Source organism: Panthera onca, chromosome C1, assembly GCF_046562875.1.
Source record: "Panthera onca isolate mPanOnc1 chromosome C1, mPanOnc1 haplotype 2, whole genome shotgun sequence".
Lineage (NCBI taxonomy): Eukaryota > Metazoa > Chordata > Mammalia > Carnivora > Felidae > Panthera > Panthera onca.
The window spans coordinates 217,546,991-217,561,058 of record NC_138346.1 but is presented as its reverse complement, the minus strand read 5'-3'; the positions used below and the strand labels follow the sequence as shown (position 1 = coordinate 217,561,058).

General features: G+C 54.8%; 1 protein-coding gene across 10 annotated transcripts in view; it reads left to right on the top strand.

Annotated features, from left to right (window-relative positions):
- The window catches only part of KCNAB2 (potassium voltage-gated channel subfamily A regulatory beta subunit 2), an 85,890-nt gene that overhangs the window by 43,463 nt on the left and 28,359 nt on the right, over window positions 1-14,068 (top strand). Inside the window, exon 1 of one of the 10 annotated variants that reach the window (XM_060626217.3) lies at window positions 10,823-11,475. The exons of the other annotated variants lie outside the window; for them this stretch is intronic. Coding sequence (XP_060482200.1) covers window positions 11,264-11,475 — 212 coding nt within the window. The 5' untranslated portion in view covers window positions 10,823-11,263. Of the gene's footprint in view, window positions 1-10,822; window positions 11,476-14,068 lie in introns of those variants that run through there. 10 annotated transcript variants of the gene reach the window in all.

The following is a 14,068-nucleotide window of genomic DNA, read 5'->3' as shown; positions in this document are numbered from 1 at the left end:
AGACGGGGATCGAGCGTGACATTATCGGATGTCGGGGTAACTAGTTTGTGTGTGAAAAGTCCAACCCGGGGCGCCCGGGGGGCCCAGTCGGTGAAGCGTCCGACTTCGGCTCAGGTCACGATCTTGCGGTCCGTGGGGGTCGAGCCCCGTGTCGGGCTCTGTGCTGACAGCTCGGAGCCTGGAGCCTGCTTCCGATTCTGTGTCTCCCTCTCTCTCTGCCCCTCCCTCGCTCTCCCTCTCTCTCAAAAATAAATTAACCCCCCCAAAAATTTTTTCAAGTCCAGCCATACCGAAATGTACGAAGAAGAAAACGAAAGTCTTTTCTCCAAAGGGTAGTCCTGCCCTGGAAGATAAGCGCTGTTACCGGTTTGATTTATCCTCTGTGGGAGAACGTGGTTTCCTGAAAACGCTTTGCAGCAGGGGTTAGAGGCATCGTTTCATTTTTCTTGAGGCACCACTGGGACAAATTAATCATGAGGGGTTGGCTAGACATGAATTAACGAGAACGTCTCTGGTCATCTCTAACAACAAATTCATCCTGCTATCAGAATCCCAGGCTGGGTCCTGGGGGCAAAGATGTGCTCCCCCGCCCCCCATCTGACCTTAAGCTGGGCTGTCCTCGTGGGAAGCAGCTTTCAACAGGCAGCCTCTGAATTAGCACCTACGCTTGCGTCCAGGGCAAAGGCTGTGGCTTCATGTCCCTTGTGTTCTCCGGGTGATAGGCACGTCAGGCTCACTCTCCTTGGAACTTCAGAAGGACGTTGCCTTTAGCTGGCTCATCTTTGAATTCAGCATCTGGGGCAGAACTCCGGCGGCCGGCCCACTTTCTCCTGTGAAAGCCTCGGAGAAACGGCCAAAGAACCCCAGAGCTGGTGTTTGCATTCATACCTTACGTATATGCAGCTTTGTTCCTTTGTTAAATTTGAATTTCAAATAACGTTTCCTTTTTTTAGTATAAGTATATCCCACACAATATCTGGGTCATACTTATGCTAAAACGTTGTTTATCTGAAGTTCAGACTGAACTGGGTGTCCCGTGGCTCATCTGGCAGCCCTAGACCCTTGGCTTCCATCTAACACAGGCCTCCCGAGGTTTTTCTGGCTGTTCTGTGGGGAGGAGGGTAGAGACCTGTTGCTTAACATTTTGTCCTGTGGACAGTGTGTCTGGACCTTCGGTTCATTGTTTGAACGCGTGGTTGCCATTTAAAGAAACAAAACACTTCTTCTCGGAGTCCATTAGATGGCAGAATTCATAAGGTTTTGTATTCTGAATCCAGCTGTGTGGGAGGGACAAAGCGTCAGCTACTTTGGCCCCAGTAAGTCCTAATTCTAATGGAAATTTCTCAAGACTGAGAAATGGGGGGCAGGGAGGGGCACTGGCCGTTAATATTTGTCCTTAATTCAGGAGATGTTTGTTAAGGGTCTGTTAGCTCCAGGCAGCCGGCCAGAAGCCACACAAACAAGATGGACAGGGTCCCCACCCTCACAGTGAGTCCTCATGTGGGGAAGCAGAGAAAAAAGCAAGCCACCACCCAAGGGCGTGAGAGAGGCCAGGCACAGCCCAGACCTTAACCATCTGAAAGGGAGACATTTGAAGATGTGGGGTAGAACCTTCCAGGCCAAGGAGACAGGGGGACATCTGAGGAGCAAAGAGAAGGCCCGGGCGGCTGGGCCAGAGCAAGGAAGGTAGAGGGCAGTAGGGTGAGGTGGGGCGGCTGGAGCTCGGCCTCCTCCCCTGGGAAGACCCCAGCCCCCTCCACTGTGGATACAGTTTATGATGGCGGTTGCAATGGAGTGCATCACGTCCCCAAAATTTCATGTCCACCCTGAACCTCAGAATGTGACCTTGTTTGCCAATAGGGCCATTGCCGATGTGATCAGTTAAGATGAAGCCCTACTGGGGGGGCCTGGGTGGCTCAGTCGGTTAAACGTCTGGCTCTTGGTTTCAGCTTGGGTCATGATCTCACAGTTCGTGGGTTCAAGACCCACGCCGGGTGCTGTGCTGACAGCTGTGGAGCCTGCTTGGGATTCTCTGTCTCCCTCTCTCTCTCTGCCTCTCCCTCGCTCACTCTCTCTCTGTCAAACTAAATAAATAAACATTAAAAAAAGAAAAAAGACAAGGCCCAGCTGGAATAGGGTGGGCCCTAACTCCAATGACAGGCGTCCTTATAAGAATATCATATCATAAGAATATCACATGATATTCTTATAAGGACGCCTGTCATCAGAGTTAGGGCCTTATAAGGGCCCTTATAAGCCCTTATAGGGCCTGTCTTATAAGACACACAGGGAAGAAGCCACGTGGTGGTGGAGGCAGAGAGTAGAGTGTCGTGGCCACGAACCTGGGAATGCCTGCAGCCACCAGAAGCTGGAAGAGGCCGGGAGCGTGGTCCCCTGGAGCCTCTGGAGGGAGACGGCCCTGCCCACATCTGGCTCTCAGACGTCTGGCCTTCAGAACTGGGAGAGAATCCATTTCTGTTCTTTGAATCCCCGTTTGTGGTGCTCGTTATGGGAACCCCGGGACACTAACATGGGTGGGTACAGGGACAAGGACAAATCTTATTTGCCTGACACCCCCCCCCCCCAGCCACCGGAAAATCTGGGCCACATCTGAAATGTGGGGAACTAACCAGGGAGCTAAATACCCAGGGAAAACTCGCTTCCCAAGTTGCAGAGGAGACCAGAAAACCACCGTGTCTTTAGCAGTTGATGGGCCAAAGGCTGTCACACCCACGCGGCCCTTTCTTTATCTGGCGGATTTGATCTTGCTGCATCCAGGGGGGTTGCAGTTATCTGGAAACAGGGGCCTCCACAACTAACACCAGCAGTTATTAAAGATCCCAGATAAATGCCGTTCCACAGTTAACGTCCCCACCAGCAGTAGGGCTGCGACTCTGTTAAACTCGGTCTTAAATATTAATGTAAAAAAGATAATGCCTTCAGATAAGCAAGGGGACAGCTGTGCCCCAGGCCCGGGCGTTTTATCTGCCGAACCGAGCCTGCAGCTTGGGAAAAGCCTTCGTGTTAACTTCCTCCGCTTTTTAGCTTTCCTCAACTCTTGTGATTTAAAAAAAAAAATGCATCGAATTTTTAAATCCGCACAATGCACGTGTAAGCTCCCCTCCCCACACCCACCTGGTGGTAGCAACGGGAGGGTCCAGAGATGTGGCCTCAGAGAAGTGGCGCCGGGAATGAACCCCAAATCCCCCCAGACCCACGCGGTCCCTTGCCTGCTCTGATTTCAGCTTAGACCCCTCTCCCTCCCGCTCAGGAGGCTCCTTCCTTCGGTATCTCGAAGGTGCTAAGCTCCGTCCGTCCTCAGCGCCCTTGCACATTCTCGTCCCCCAGATCTTCTCACAGCTGGCTCCCTCCCGTCAGTCACATCTTGGTCCTTTGGGAGACTTCCCCGAGTGCCTCGTCTAATGACATCCTCGCAGGCGGTCCTCGAGTGCACTGTCCTGTCCTGTGGTCATCCTCACATCCCCCTGCTGTCCCTCTTATCTGCACTCCCTAAGAGCAGGGCTTTTGTCTGTTCCCAGCACCTAGAACATCCGGAGCCTCGATGGTATTGAATGCTGCTGGCCTTAACCCCCTTTCTAGAATATTCCCCTGTAAGATGTGTCTCCTTCCTGCTGCTTCCTCGACCACGGTTCTGGAGGCTGGGTCTGCGTCTCTGTTGCAGCCCAGATGTGGAGGGGGGTGGGGGGGGGAGCCCTGGGCAGTGAAGCTTGGTCATCAGCCCCTGGCACACCTGCGCGTTCGGACCCTAGACCATGGGCTCCTGCCACGAGTCAGCACTTGTCACCAGGCACTATTTGATTTGTGGTCGGGTTCCCGGAGCGGATTCTACGTAGCTGCTCAGTTATTCCTAGGAGATCCCTTGCAGGTGGGCCATCAGAGAGGGCTTCCTGAAAGAGCTGAGAATCCAGGTGTGCCTCAGAGGGCAGGTGGGCAGGACAGGTGTGATTCAGAGGACCCGGTGGGGGGGGGGGGGGGGTTGGGGAGGAGAGGCAGGAGAAAAAGAGCAGAGGCCAGAGAGGGATGACGTGTGGACCAATCTCAGAAGCTAAGTGGGGGACAAGTCCACCTTGAAAAATGTCCTATACTGCGTTCCTGCATCTGCCACAATGAAATACCACAAATGGTGGCCTAAAACAACATTCTCTCACAGCTCTAGAGGCCAAAAGTCTGAAATCCAGGTGTGGGCAGGACCCCATGCCCTCTGAGGGCCCCAGGAGACGACCCCTCCCTGCCTCGTCCAGCTTCTGGTGGCTGCCAGTGTCCCCTGTGTCCCTTGGCTCACAGACGCTCCGGTCTCTGCCTCCATCTTCAAGTGGCTATTGCCCGTCTGTGTGTATCTGCCCATCTCCTCACAAGGACACCAGGCATTGGATTTAGGGCCCACACTGCTCTGGGACAACCTCACCTTTACCTGACTACTTCTACAAAGACCCTACTTCCAAATAAGGTCACAGATACAGGAGTCAGGACCTCAGCATGTTTTGGGGGATGCATTCCCACCCACAACAGGTCCCAAGGGCTAAGTCAACTCCTTGAGCCTACTGAGGCCCAGGGGAGTGTCCCGGGAGGAATCCGGGCTCCCCGCAGGTACCTTTGTGACCTTGGATGAGTCACCTGGCCTCTCTGTGTCTCAGTTCCCAGTCTAGAGAGTGGAGACCACAGGCATTCCTCACGGAATCATCTGGAGGACTGCATTAGGCAATGACATCACTGAGAGCTCCAGGCTTGGCTGCGGGTGGGAGAGAAACTCTGGTCCTGGGGATGTGGCTCCCCTGTCCTGTGCGGACAAGGAGCAGATGTGGAAGGGAGGGAAGGGAAAGAGGAGGGAGGAGGCGAGACCAGCCGGTCTTAGGGAAGAGCCGCTCCGGCACGACCAGGAGCTGGGAGGATGGCCGGCGTGGGTGACTTGTGGGTCTCTGTGGAGGGCCGACCGGGCCACGGGGTCGGCATAGCAGCCACTGCCCCCACCACGGAATAGGAAGGGCCGCGGCGGGCCTAACACCTCCGCCAGTGGATTGTGCTGTAACCAGCTGACAGCACAGCCCACCTGGCCTCGGGAATCAGGGGCCTAGCTGTTAGCAGTCCAGACCCCCAGGCCTCCACCCCGAGGTCTGAGGGGATCCACCCCTCTCGTTGGACAAGGATGGGGACCAGGATGCTTGGTTCTGTATTGTCCACCTAGAAAGGCAGGGTCAGCACAGCCCGATCCAATCCACAGACAGCACCAGGCAGCCCCCCGGGACTGCCCCCCAGCCCTCACCCTTTAATCCAGGGCTCTGAGAGCGGGAGCCGCTCCATGGGAGGGGCCCTGCTCACCCTGCTCACCTCCCACCCTGCCACCCCTGTGAATGAGGGCGGAGCCAGCGTCTGCCTTCCTTGCTTGACCCCTCTGTGCCTCAGTTTCCCCGGGTGTGGCAGGGTGCGGTGGGAGTTCAGCTACACAAAAAGGGCTTGGCAGGACGGCTCAGTGAGCACCGTTTCATTGATAGTGCGGTGGCCATTGTTGGTGCCTCGGAGGTGCTCCTGGCGATGAGGCAGGAAACGTACCAGAAACACTTACTCAGGGCTTGCACAACTGCTTTGTACACGCATCAACTAAGAAGCAAAAGGAGCTGATTGGAAGCCACTTAGCCCTTTTCCCCTTCTGGTGACTGGGGTATGAGGTCCTGAAGGAAGCCCCCGAGGGGTCTTCGGCTCTTACCTGCCAGACGACACCTCCTGCAGGAAGGTCACCGGTCTGCCACCTTTTGCTCTTAGAAACTTCAGGGGCCAAGGACCTCCCATCCCACTGCCCCACTGGAGCAGCCCCCAACTCGTCAGCACCCCCCCCCACCTCCTTGGTCAAGAAGTCACCTTTGGGTGCAAAACACCCTCCATTTGGCACGGTCCAGGCAGCCTCGCGGGTACAGGGGAGGCACCCGGGCCTGTACAGGACGCAGCCGCTCGTCCTCACTCGTGAGTGACTATTGCAGTCTGCGCTTTTATTTTATTTATTTTTATTTTTTCAATGTTTATTTCTTTTTGAGACAGAGACAGAGCAGGAGCAGGAGAGGGGCAGAGAGAGAGGGAGACACAGAATCTGAAGGAGGCTCCAGGCTGTCAGCACAGAGTCCAACACGGGGCTCGAACCCATAAACTGGGAGATCATGACCTGAACCGAAGTCAGATGCTTAACCGGCTGAGCCATCCAGGTGCCCCAGCCGTCTGGGCTTTTAAAAGCCATCTTTAAAACTTTTGCTCCAGACCTCGAGGCCTCCGTGGGCCTCACTCTGCATGGGGAGAGTGCCCATCACCTCCCCACTGAGAGGCTGTCACCATTTTGGAGGAACAGCCTGCCTGGGCCCCAGCTTTCCTGTCTCTCCATGAGCTCCCGGGGCAGGTGGGGCACAGGGTGGATCCCAGGTGGCTGAGCCAGAAGCTTCTATTCTCAGAAGCTCTCTATAGTGGCATTCTGTGGATGAAGAGGAGAGCTTTGAGTTGGGGTGGCCCTGCCTCTAATCACAGCAGGAGCTAGCTGCCTTGTTTTCAGAACAGCAGGTACCACAGGGGCAGAAAAAGCACCACAGAAACGGTTCTGTATCCAAATCCACCAGCCATACTGACGCTTCTGCTCAAAGCCCATTTCAAGTCGAGCAACGCAGGTCTGGAATTCACCCTCTTGACCTAAACACGTTCGAAAGGAGCAGCCCTTTGGGGCTGACATTTAACCATGGCAAATTCTGGTCAAGGGTTTAAGCTTCCAGCTTCTCCCCTCTTGCCTAATTCTTGCGACCTCCTAGGAGTATTGCAAGTCGTGACCCCTGTTTGGGGCAAGTGGAAAGTTACAGATTCTGGCCAGCCTTTAAAAACCTACCTGCTCTGCCTGGCAGTTCTGTGCTGAGGACAGCACCTGTTTGCCCTGGGTTTCCCCAGGGGAGTGCTGAGGTCAAATATTCATCGTTTCTATGACACACTACAATGGGATGGAGTGAGGGCTGGGACTCTATCACAAGGCCCTGCTCAGGAGTCCTGCTGACGTCTGGAAGGAGTGCGTCTTGCAGAGAGGAACCGGCAAGTGGTTCCCAGCCCCCTGATGTGTCGCTGGGTAGAGCGTCGTTGGCACTTGGAGAAGGAAAGGGTTACATGTGCTTAGGGAGCTGGCTTCTCTGAGGTGATATCAGAGGGCGAGGAGGACTTCAAAGGCAGACAAACAGGAATGATGCTCTCATGGGAGCAAGAGTGAGACTGAGGCCCAGAGACTTTTGAGGCAGGTGGCATTTTGGGGGGCAACAGCTTTATGGGGATATAATTCATATACCATACATATGTTTAAAGTATACAGTTCAGGGGGCATCTGGGTGGCTCAGTCGGTTAAGCATCTGACTCTTGGTTTCAGCTCAGGTCATGATCTCACGGTTTGTGAGTTTGAGCCCCGAATCAGGCTCTGCACTGACAGTGTGGAGCCTGCTTGGATTCTCTCTCCCCCTCTCTCTGCCCTCCCCTTCAGTCTCTCTCTCTCTCTCTCTCAAAATATGTAAACTTTTAAAAAATAACAATAGGGGCGCCTGGGTGGCGCAGTCGGTTAAGCGTCCGACTTCAGCCAGGTCACGATCTCGCCGTCCGTGAGTTCGAGCCCCGCGTCAGGCTCTGGGCTGATGGCTCGGAGCCTGGAGCCTGTTTCCGATTCTGTGTCTCCCACTCTCTCTGCCCCTCCCCCGTTCATGCTCTGTCTCTCTCTGTCCCAAAAATAAATAAAAAACGTTGAAAAAAAAAAAAAAAAAAAAAAAAAACAATAAAGTATACAGTTCAGTGATTTTAGCATATTCCTAGAGTTGTGGAAAACTCACCACAATCAACTTTAGAACATCTTAAGCACCCCAAAAAGAAACACTATACCCACATTAACTATCACTCCCCAATTCCCAATTCCCACCCCCCAGCTCCTGGCAACCACTAAGCTACTTTCTGAGACAGAAAGCTATGTCTCAGATTTCTATGATAGCTGTTAATTTGCCTATTCTGAACATTTCATATAAATGGAATCATATACTATGTGGCCTTTGTGACTGGCTTATCTCACTCAGCATAATGTTTTCAAGGTTCATCCATGTTGTAGCATATACCGGTACTTTATTCCTTTGTATGGCTGAGTAACATTCTGTTGTATTGGCAGGCAGACCATATTGTGTTTATCAGTTCGTCAGTGGATGAACATGTTGGTTATTTCCACTTTGGGGCAATGATGAATAATGCTGCTGTGGACATTTGTGTTCAAGTGTTTGTGTGGGCATATGTTTTCGGTTCTCTGAGCACATACCTAGGAGTGGAATTGCTGAGTTGCATGGTGGAGCAGATGATATTTTACCCACTGTGGTGACTAAGTCATTGTGATTCTCACTTAACTTGGTGCTGCCTAAAGCACACCATCTGAGGCACCTCTGAGGAATGGTAAGATGCCAGATCTGATAGTTTGCCAGAGTGCAGAGAGATGAAATATATAAGGAAGAAAGGAGTAGAGGGTTTCCACATCCCCTAGACCAGGTACACAGCACAACCAGAAGCTCTTGATGAAACACATCTTCCCAAGCCCAGCCCGAAAGCTGCTGATTCAGTAGATCAGGGGGGGACCCAGGCATCTGTATTTGTAACAAGCTCCCCTCCTGGGAGGAGCAGAGGCAGGCTTTGCCCCTGCAGCCTCTTTGGCAGGCCTGCGGGCTCCCTGAAGGCCAGGGCCCCGCTCGTGGAGGGGCTCGGCACTATAGGTTGCCCTTTGATCTTCTCAGGCCCTGCCCACTCGAGAGGCTCAGGGATGGCCAAGCAGACCTGTGGCTTATGTGGGCAGGTAAGAGACTAAGGCAGAGCTGGGCCTCTGGGTCCTGAGGGCCCCCTGCTGGCCTGTGTAAGTGGTGTCTGTGACCTGCCAGGGCTGCCTTGGCGAAGGCCCCAGCTCCATCCCTGGTCCAGGTATCACCCTCAGGGTGTGTCTCCTGCTGCTGCGTCAGGCCTGTGGCCCTGAGGGGGTCAAAAGGGGTACAGTGACCAGTGCAGAGGTGGAGGTAGAGTCTTGCACATGGGCCTGTACCAACTGCCACCTCCAAAAAGCCCTTCCTTCGGGGCGCTCAGGTGGCTCAGTCGGTTGAGGGTCTGACTCTTGATTTCGGCTCAGGTCATGATCCCAGGGTCTTGGGGTCAAGCCCGACATCAGGCACTCTGCTGAGTGTGAAGTCTGCTCGAGATTCTCTCTCTCTGTCTGCCTCTGCCCCTCTCCCCCATTCGTGCTCTCTCTCTCCCTCTAAAATAAAAAATAAAATAAACTTTTTTTTTTTTTTTTTTTTTTTTAATTTTTTTTAACGTTTATTTATTTTTGAGACAGAGAGAGACAGAGCATGAACAGGGGAGGGTCACAGAGAGAGGGAGACACAGAATCCGAAACAGGCTCCAGGCTCTGAGCTGTCAGCACAGAGCCCGACGCGGGGCTTGAACCCACGGACTGTGAGATCATGACCTGAGCCGAAGTCGGACGCCCAACCGACCGAGCCACCCAGGCGCCCCAATAAAATAAACTTTTAAAAAATTTGCAAAAAGCCCTTCCTTCCTGCTGAGGATCCTGGGAATACATGCCATTTGTGATCTGACCATGCTCTGTGTTCTGCATTGGACACTGAGAACACTGAGGCCTGCAGACGAGGTCTCTTGCCTGAGGATGCCCAGCTCAGGAGCAGGGAGACCAGACAGGAGCAAGGTTTTATTCTTAACCTCTGTGTCAAAAAGGCAGGGCCGGGGCTGAGAGCGAGTTCAGACACCATCCATCGTGAACATCTTTAGGCGGATTCATCTTTGGACAGTCAGCTGGTTGGGAAGGGCCCTGTGGGTCCAAGCCGGGAGAGACAGAGAGGCTTGTCAGGCGACGTCTCTCATTTTGTCAGTGGAGGCCCAGAGAGGGCAGGCCCCTTGCCTGCGATCACACAGCAAATTAACAGCAGACCCTGAACTAGACCCCGATCACCTGTCTCCCATCTAGCTCTTTCTCTGCCCCTTCCTGCATGGCAAGAAAGACCCCAAAAGGTAGCTTTGGCCAGGGCTCACCTCACAGGGTGAAGGTGGCATGTTTGGGGTCAGAGGGCAAAGCCAGTCCCTCCTGCCATGGGGGGGGAGGAAATCTCCTTGGGTTTCAGGAAACCCCATGAGCTTTGTTCCAGGAGGAGAGCCTTGCTCCCAAGTCCATCCTGAACCCATGAGTGTGGGAAAGAAGGCTGGGGTCATGGGGATGGGTGTCCTCATTCACTCATGCATTCACGCATACATTCCAGAAGCATTTACTGAGTGTCTGCTCTGCTGTGAGCTAAGAACTGTGGAGTGCCAGAACTTCTCAGGTCTCTGGCCCCACGACCCCCAGGCTTCTCTCCTCGGGTCGTCTAGACGGAGAGGTCTTTTCTCCACATTTCGGGTGATTCTCCTTCTCCTCGTGCTGGTGGAAGCCCCACTTTGTGGAGCAAGAACCAGAGGCAGCTGGGGGTGGGGGGGCACGGCTGGCTGCCTGTCCCCGTCCCAGCCGAGCGGCTGTCAGCCTGGAGCAGCCAGGGCCAGCCTCCCGGGGATCGGCCAGGGCGGGCGGCGGAGCATCCGCGTCATTAATAATGAATCGCTAGATGCCTCCTGCGCTTCCCACCGGTCACCTAATTTACTTGGCGGGGGCGCCCGACGGCCCGTGGTGTGCAGAGCCAGGAGTTGGACTCTGGGAAGCCTGGGGAAACAGCTGCTCCCCTGAACCCCCCCCTCGCCCCCGGCAGCCCCCAGGCCACCACCCTGACGGGAGGCGCCCTCCCTTCTCCCCTCTCCCCTGGAGGAGGGCGATGTCACGCGGAGGTCGGGAGTAACCTGCAGCCCAGCCCTGCCGGACACCGCCGGCCTGGGGACTCTGGCAGCCAGAGCCAGACCAGGGTGAGTGCAGGGGAAGGACCAGTAGAGCCGAGAAGGCTGTGAGCGGAGAAAAAATGGTACCGCCCCCACCTGGATTTCCGAGTTCCCTCCGATAAGGTCTTTCCTCGCATGCTTCTGGACATTCGATTCCCTTCTCTCGGACACCGCACAGGATTTTTCTCTCGCTGCCTTGGGAAATCCTCGCTTCCGGAAGGAGCGCCTCGCAGCTTCCTGGCTTTCTGGGATAAAGCCTTGTCCTGGGAACAGGAGGACTTCTAGGGGCAGTTGACTGCAGAGCCCAGAAGGAGGGGGACGCAGCCAGGAGCTGGGCCCCAGCCTTGGCATGCAGGTGTCTTTTGTGTGCTCAGAGCACAGCCTCAAGGGCCGGGGCCCCGAGGAGCGGCTGGGCCGGCCGGCTGCCAGCAGCCCCAGCCTGGGCTCCCGTGGCCGCTTCCGCGCCGTGGCCATGGTGGCCCGGAGCCTGGGACACCTGTCAATGCAGAGCCTCCCGTGTGCCGGTGACGCCAGCGTGAAGCAGCCAGGGATGAAATATAGGTACGGGCTCCGGGGTGGCTTCTCAGGGTCGAGGCTGCCTCCCCCACCACCCCCATCAGGGAGAGCCGGGGAAATCTGCAATCCATTGTCAGATTTGGACACTCTGCGTGCTGAGAGGTGGCGGAGGGGGGCGGGGGGAAGAGCTCCTAGCACTGGGTGGACTGGGTGAGAAACAACATCGAGGCTTGGCTCACGTTCAGCCCCAAATTTCTTTCTTCACCACCACAGGGCTAAGATGTATGATGGTTTCTCTTCCTTCTGCCCGTTTGTTTCCTTTGTTGGGGGGTGGGGGCAGTGGGCGGTGGTAACAGTAGCCAAACCATCCATGTGATGGTTTCCAAGACTCAGGGATGCTTTCTCTTCCTGGGGACCACCGCCAACACCGGCCAGAGAGCCTCCTGCCCTCCATGCCCTCCCCTAGGTGGTCTTTGTGGTTAGGCCCTCATGACAAGCGTTGGTTTGATATTCAGGGACCATTGAGTGAACCATGTGATGAAATTCATCTTCCAGACCCCAGGCCGGGGTCCTCCACAGGCAGGACCACCACTCGGCAGGGCACAGAGCGGCATCTGGACCCTCCTGCTGGTGGCTTAGCCCAGACTGCACTGTGTACGTCTGCCTGGGCTCAGTCCGCCGGTATGTGGAAAGGGTGCAGAGCATGAGCGTCAGGGGCAGGGACCTTCCTCCCCCTCCTTGGATGTCACCCCTTGTCCCACCCTGGGCCTTGCTCAGATGCTGGGCACACGCACCCAGGTGGAAGAGGAGAGTCCCCGCTTTGTACCAAGGACCCCTGGGGCCAAGGTCGGAGGGCACCTTGCTTGGCAGTCTGGCCTTTCTTACTATGAGTGTTTCTGTATGTCCACCCTTAGGCCTTTCTAGAATGATGTTCCTGGGAGATGATGTTACAGCAAACAATCTGCTGCGGCCGGACCCAAAGAGTCATGTAGGCTCAAAAAGAGCCACAGGAGATTCTAGTTGTATTTGAGGAGAGTGTCTGGGTGTCTAGCTGGTGGTGCTGACAACTTGAAAAGTAATGAGAGATTCACTCCTAACACCTGAGATGTTTAGCTTGAACCTGCCCCAAAACCAATGCCTGAAGTCAGACCTCGCGTGAAAGAACCGTGTGGAGTTCCCTGCCTCCTGGAGATGAATTTTGGAGTAACTCTGATTTCTTTTGTGCCTCTGCCTGTATCCCTTCCTTCCCTGGGTCCTTGGGGGTGTTTGATATTCTTTTATGAGCCTTTGGTGTAAAAAGGCTTGTGTTCCCAGCCTCTAAGCTTGAGGAGGACAATCCAGATTGGAATTCTCCAGTCTTGGAGCCCTGCCGGCTTATCTCTTTTTGTTAAGTTGGGATCAAAAGCTAAGAGTAAACAGACTATATGTTTCAAGCTAGGTACCTGTTACCGGCTGATACTTTTAAATCAGTCCCAGGATCATTAAAGGAGTTAATATGAGTGAGATCATTTCTTAAAATGTAAAGTGCTGTGTAAATGGAAAATATGGCTATTCACATGATTTCCCTCCTAAGATCCTGTGGTCGATTAAGGAGTGAATCTCAAAGAGCCTGGTTGCTCAGGATTACCGCGTGTGCATAGGTATGTGTGTGTGCATATCTGTGTGAGTACACACGTGGGCACATGTATGCATATATTTGCACATGCGTGTGTGTGTGCATTTGTGTGTTCAGGTATGACACATGCTGGAGGCAGGGAGGGCGAGACGGATGATAAGGGGGTTTGCAGTCCAAGAGGCTGGGTTCAGATCCCAGCCCCAGCACTTCCTAATTATGGGACCCCCCCCCCATCCGTCCTTACATGTGGCCTGGTGAGCTTTTCTGGACTACAGTGTGGGGGGAGGAAGGCGGGTTCTACCTCTAAAGGAAACGTCGTTGCCTAGAAGCTGAAGTGGGAGCCAGAGTCCAAACCATTGGGTACCGACTCTTGGTGAGCACAGGGCACCTGCCTTACAGGTAGATACCTGCCCCTCCTGGGGTTGCTGCATAGTGACACTCCCAGCACCACGGCTTGGGTGCAGATGACGGCTGCAGGGGGCCTGGTTATTTGCCCCCAACTCCGATCACCTTAGGAAGCTGGCCAGAGTGGGGGAGGCCTCCAGCCACACCCTTTGGTGCTGAGGGAACAAAAGGTGGGTGGCCAGAGCGCCAGCCACATTCTTGCCGGAGGGCCCAAGAGGGGCTCCGTGGTGGGAGAGGCGTGATGCCAAGCCCTGTGAGTAAGCGGCGGGGCCTGGCCTCAGGGCCTGGGCTTCCCACCCCCCAGTTTCCCAACAAGCAGCCCTGAGACCCTGCGAATGTCAGCTGCAGTCTGAGGACGAAGGCCCAGAAACCCAGGCCTGTTCTTAGGGAGCCTGGAGTCTGTGAGCGCGGCAGACCTGTGAACAGGTAATCACACACAGCCTCCCTCCTCCGTACGACAGCTGATCAGAAAGTGGCCTGGTCCCCAGCCCCGGTCCAGCTGAGGCTGAGATGTCTGGGGCTCCCCCCCGTCGCGGAGCAGTCATGTTTGTAAAGCTTTTCGCCCGGAAGTACCCTGTCCCTTCTCATCCCTTCTCCTGAGGCCTGGCAGCGATGGCA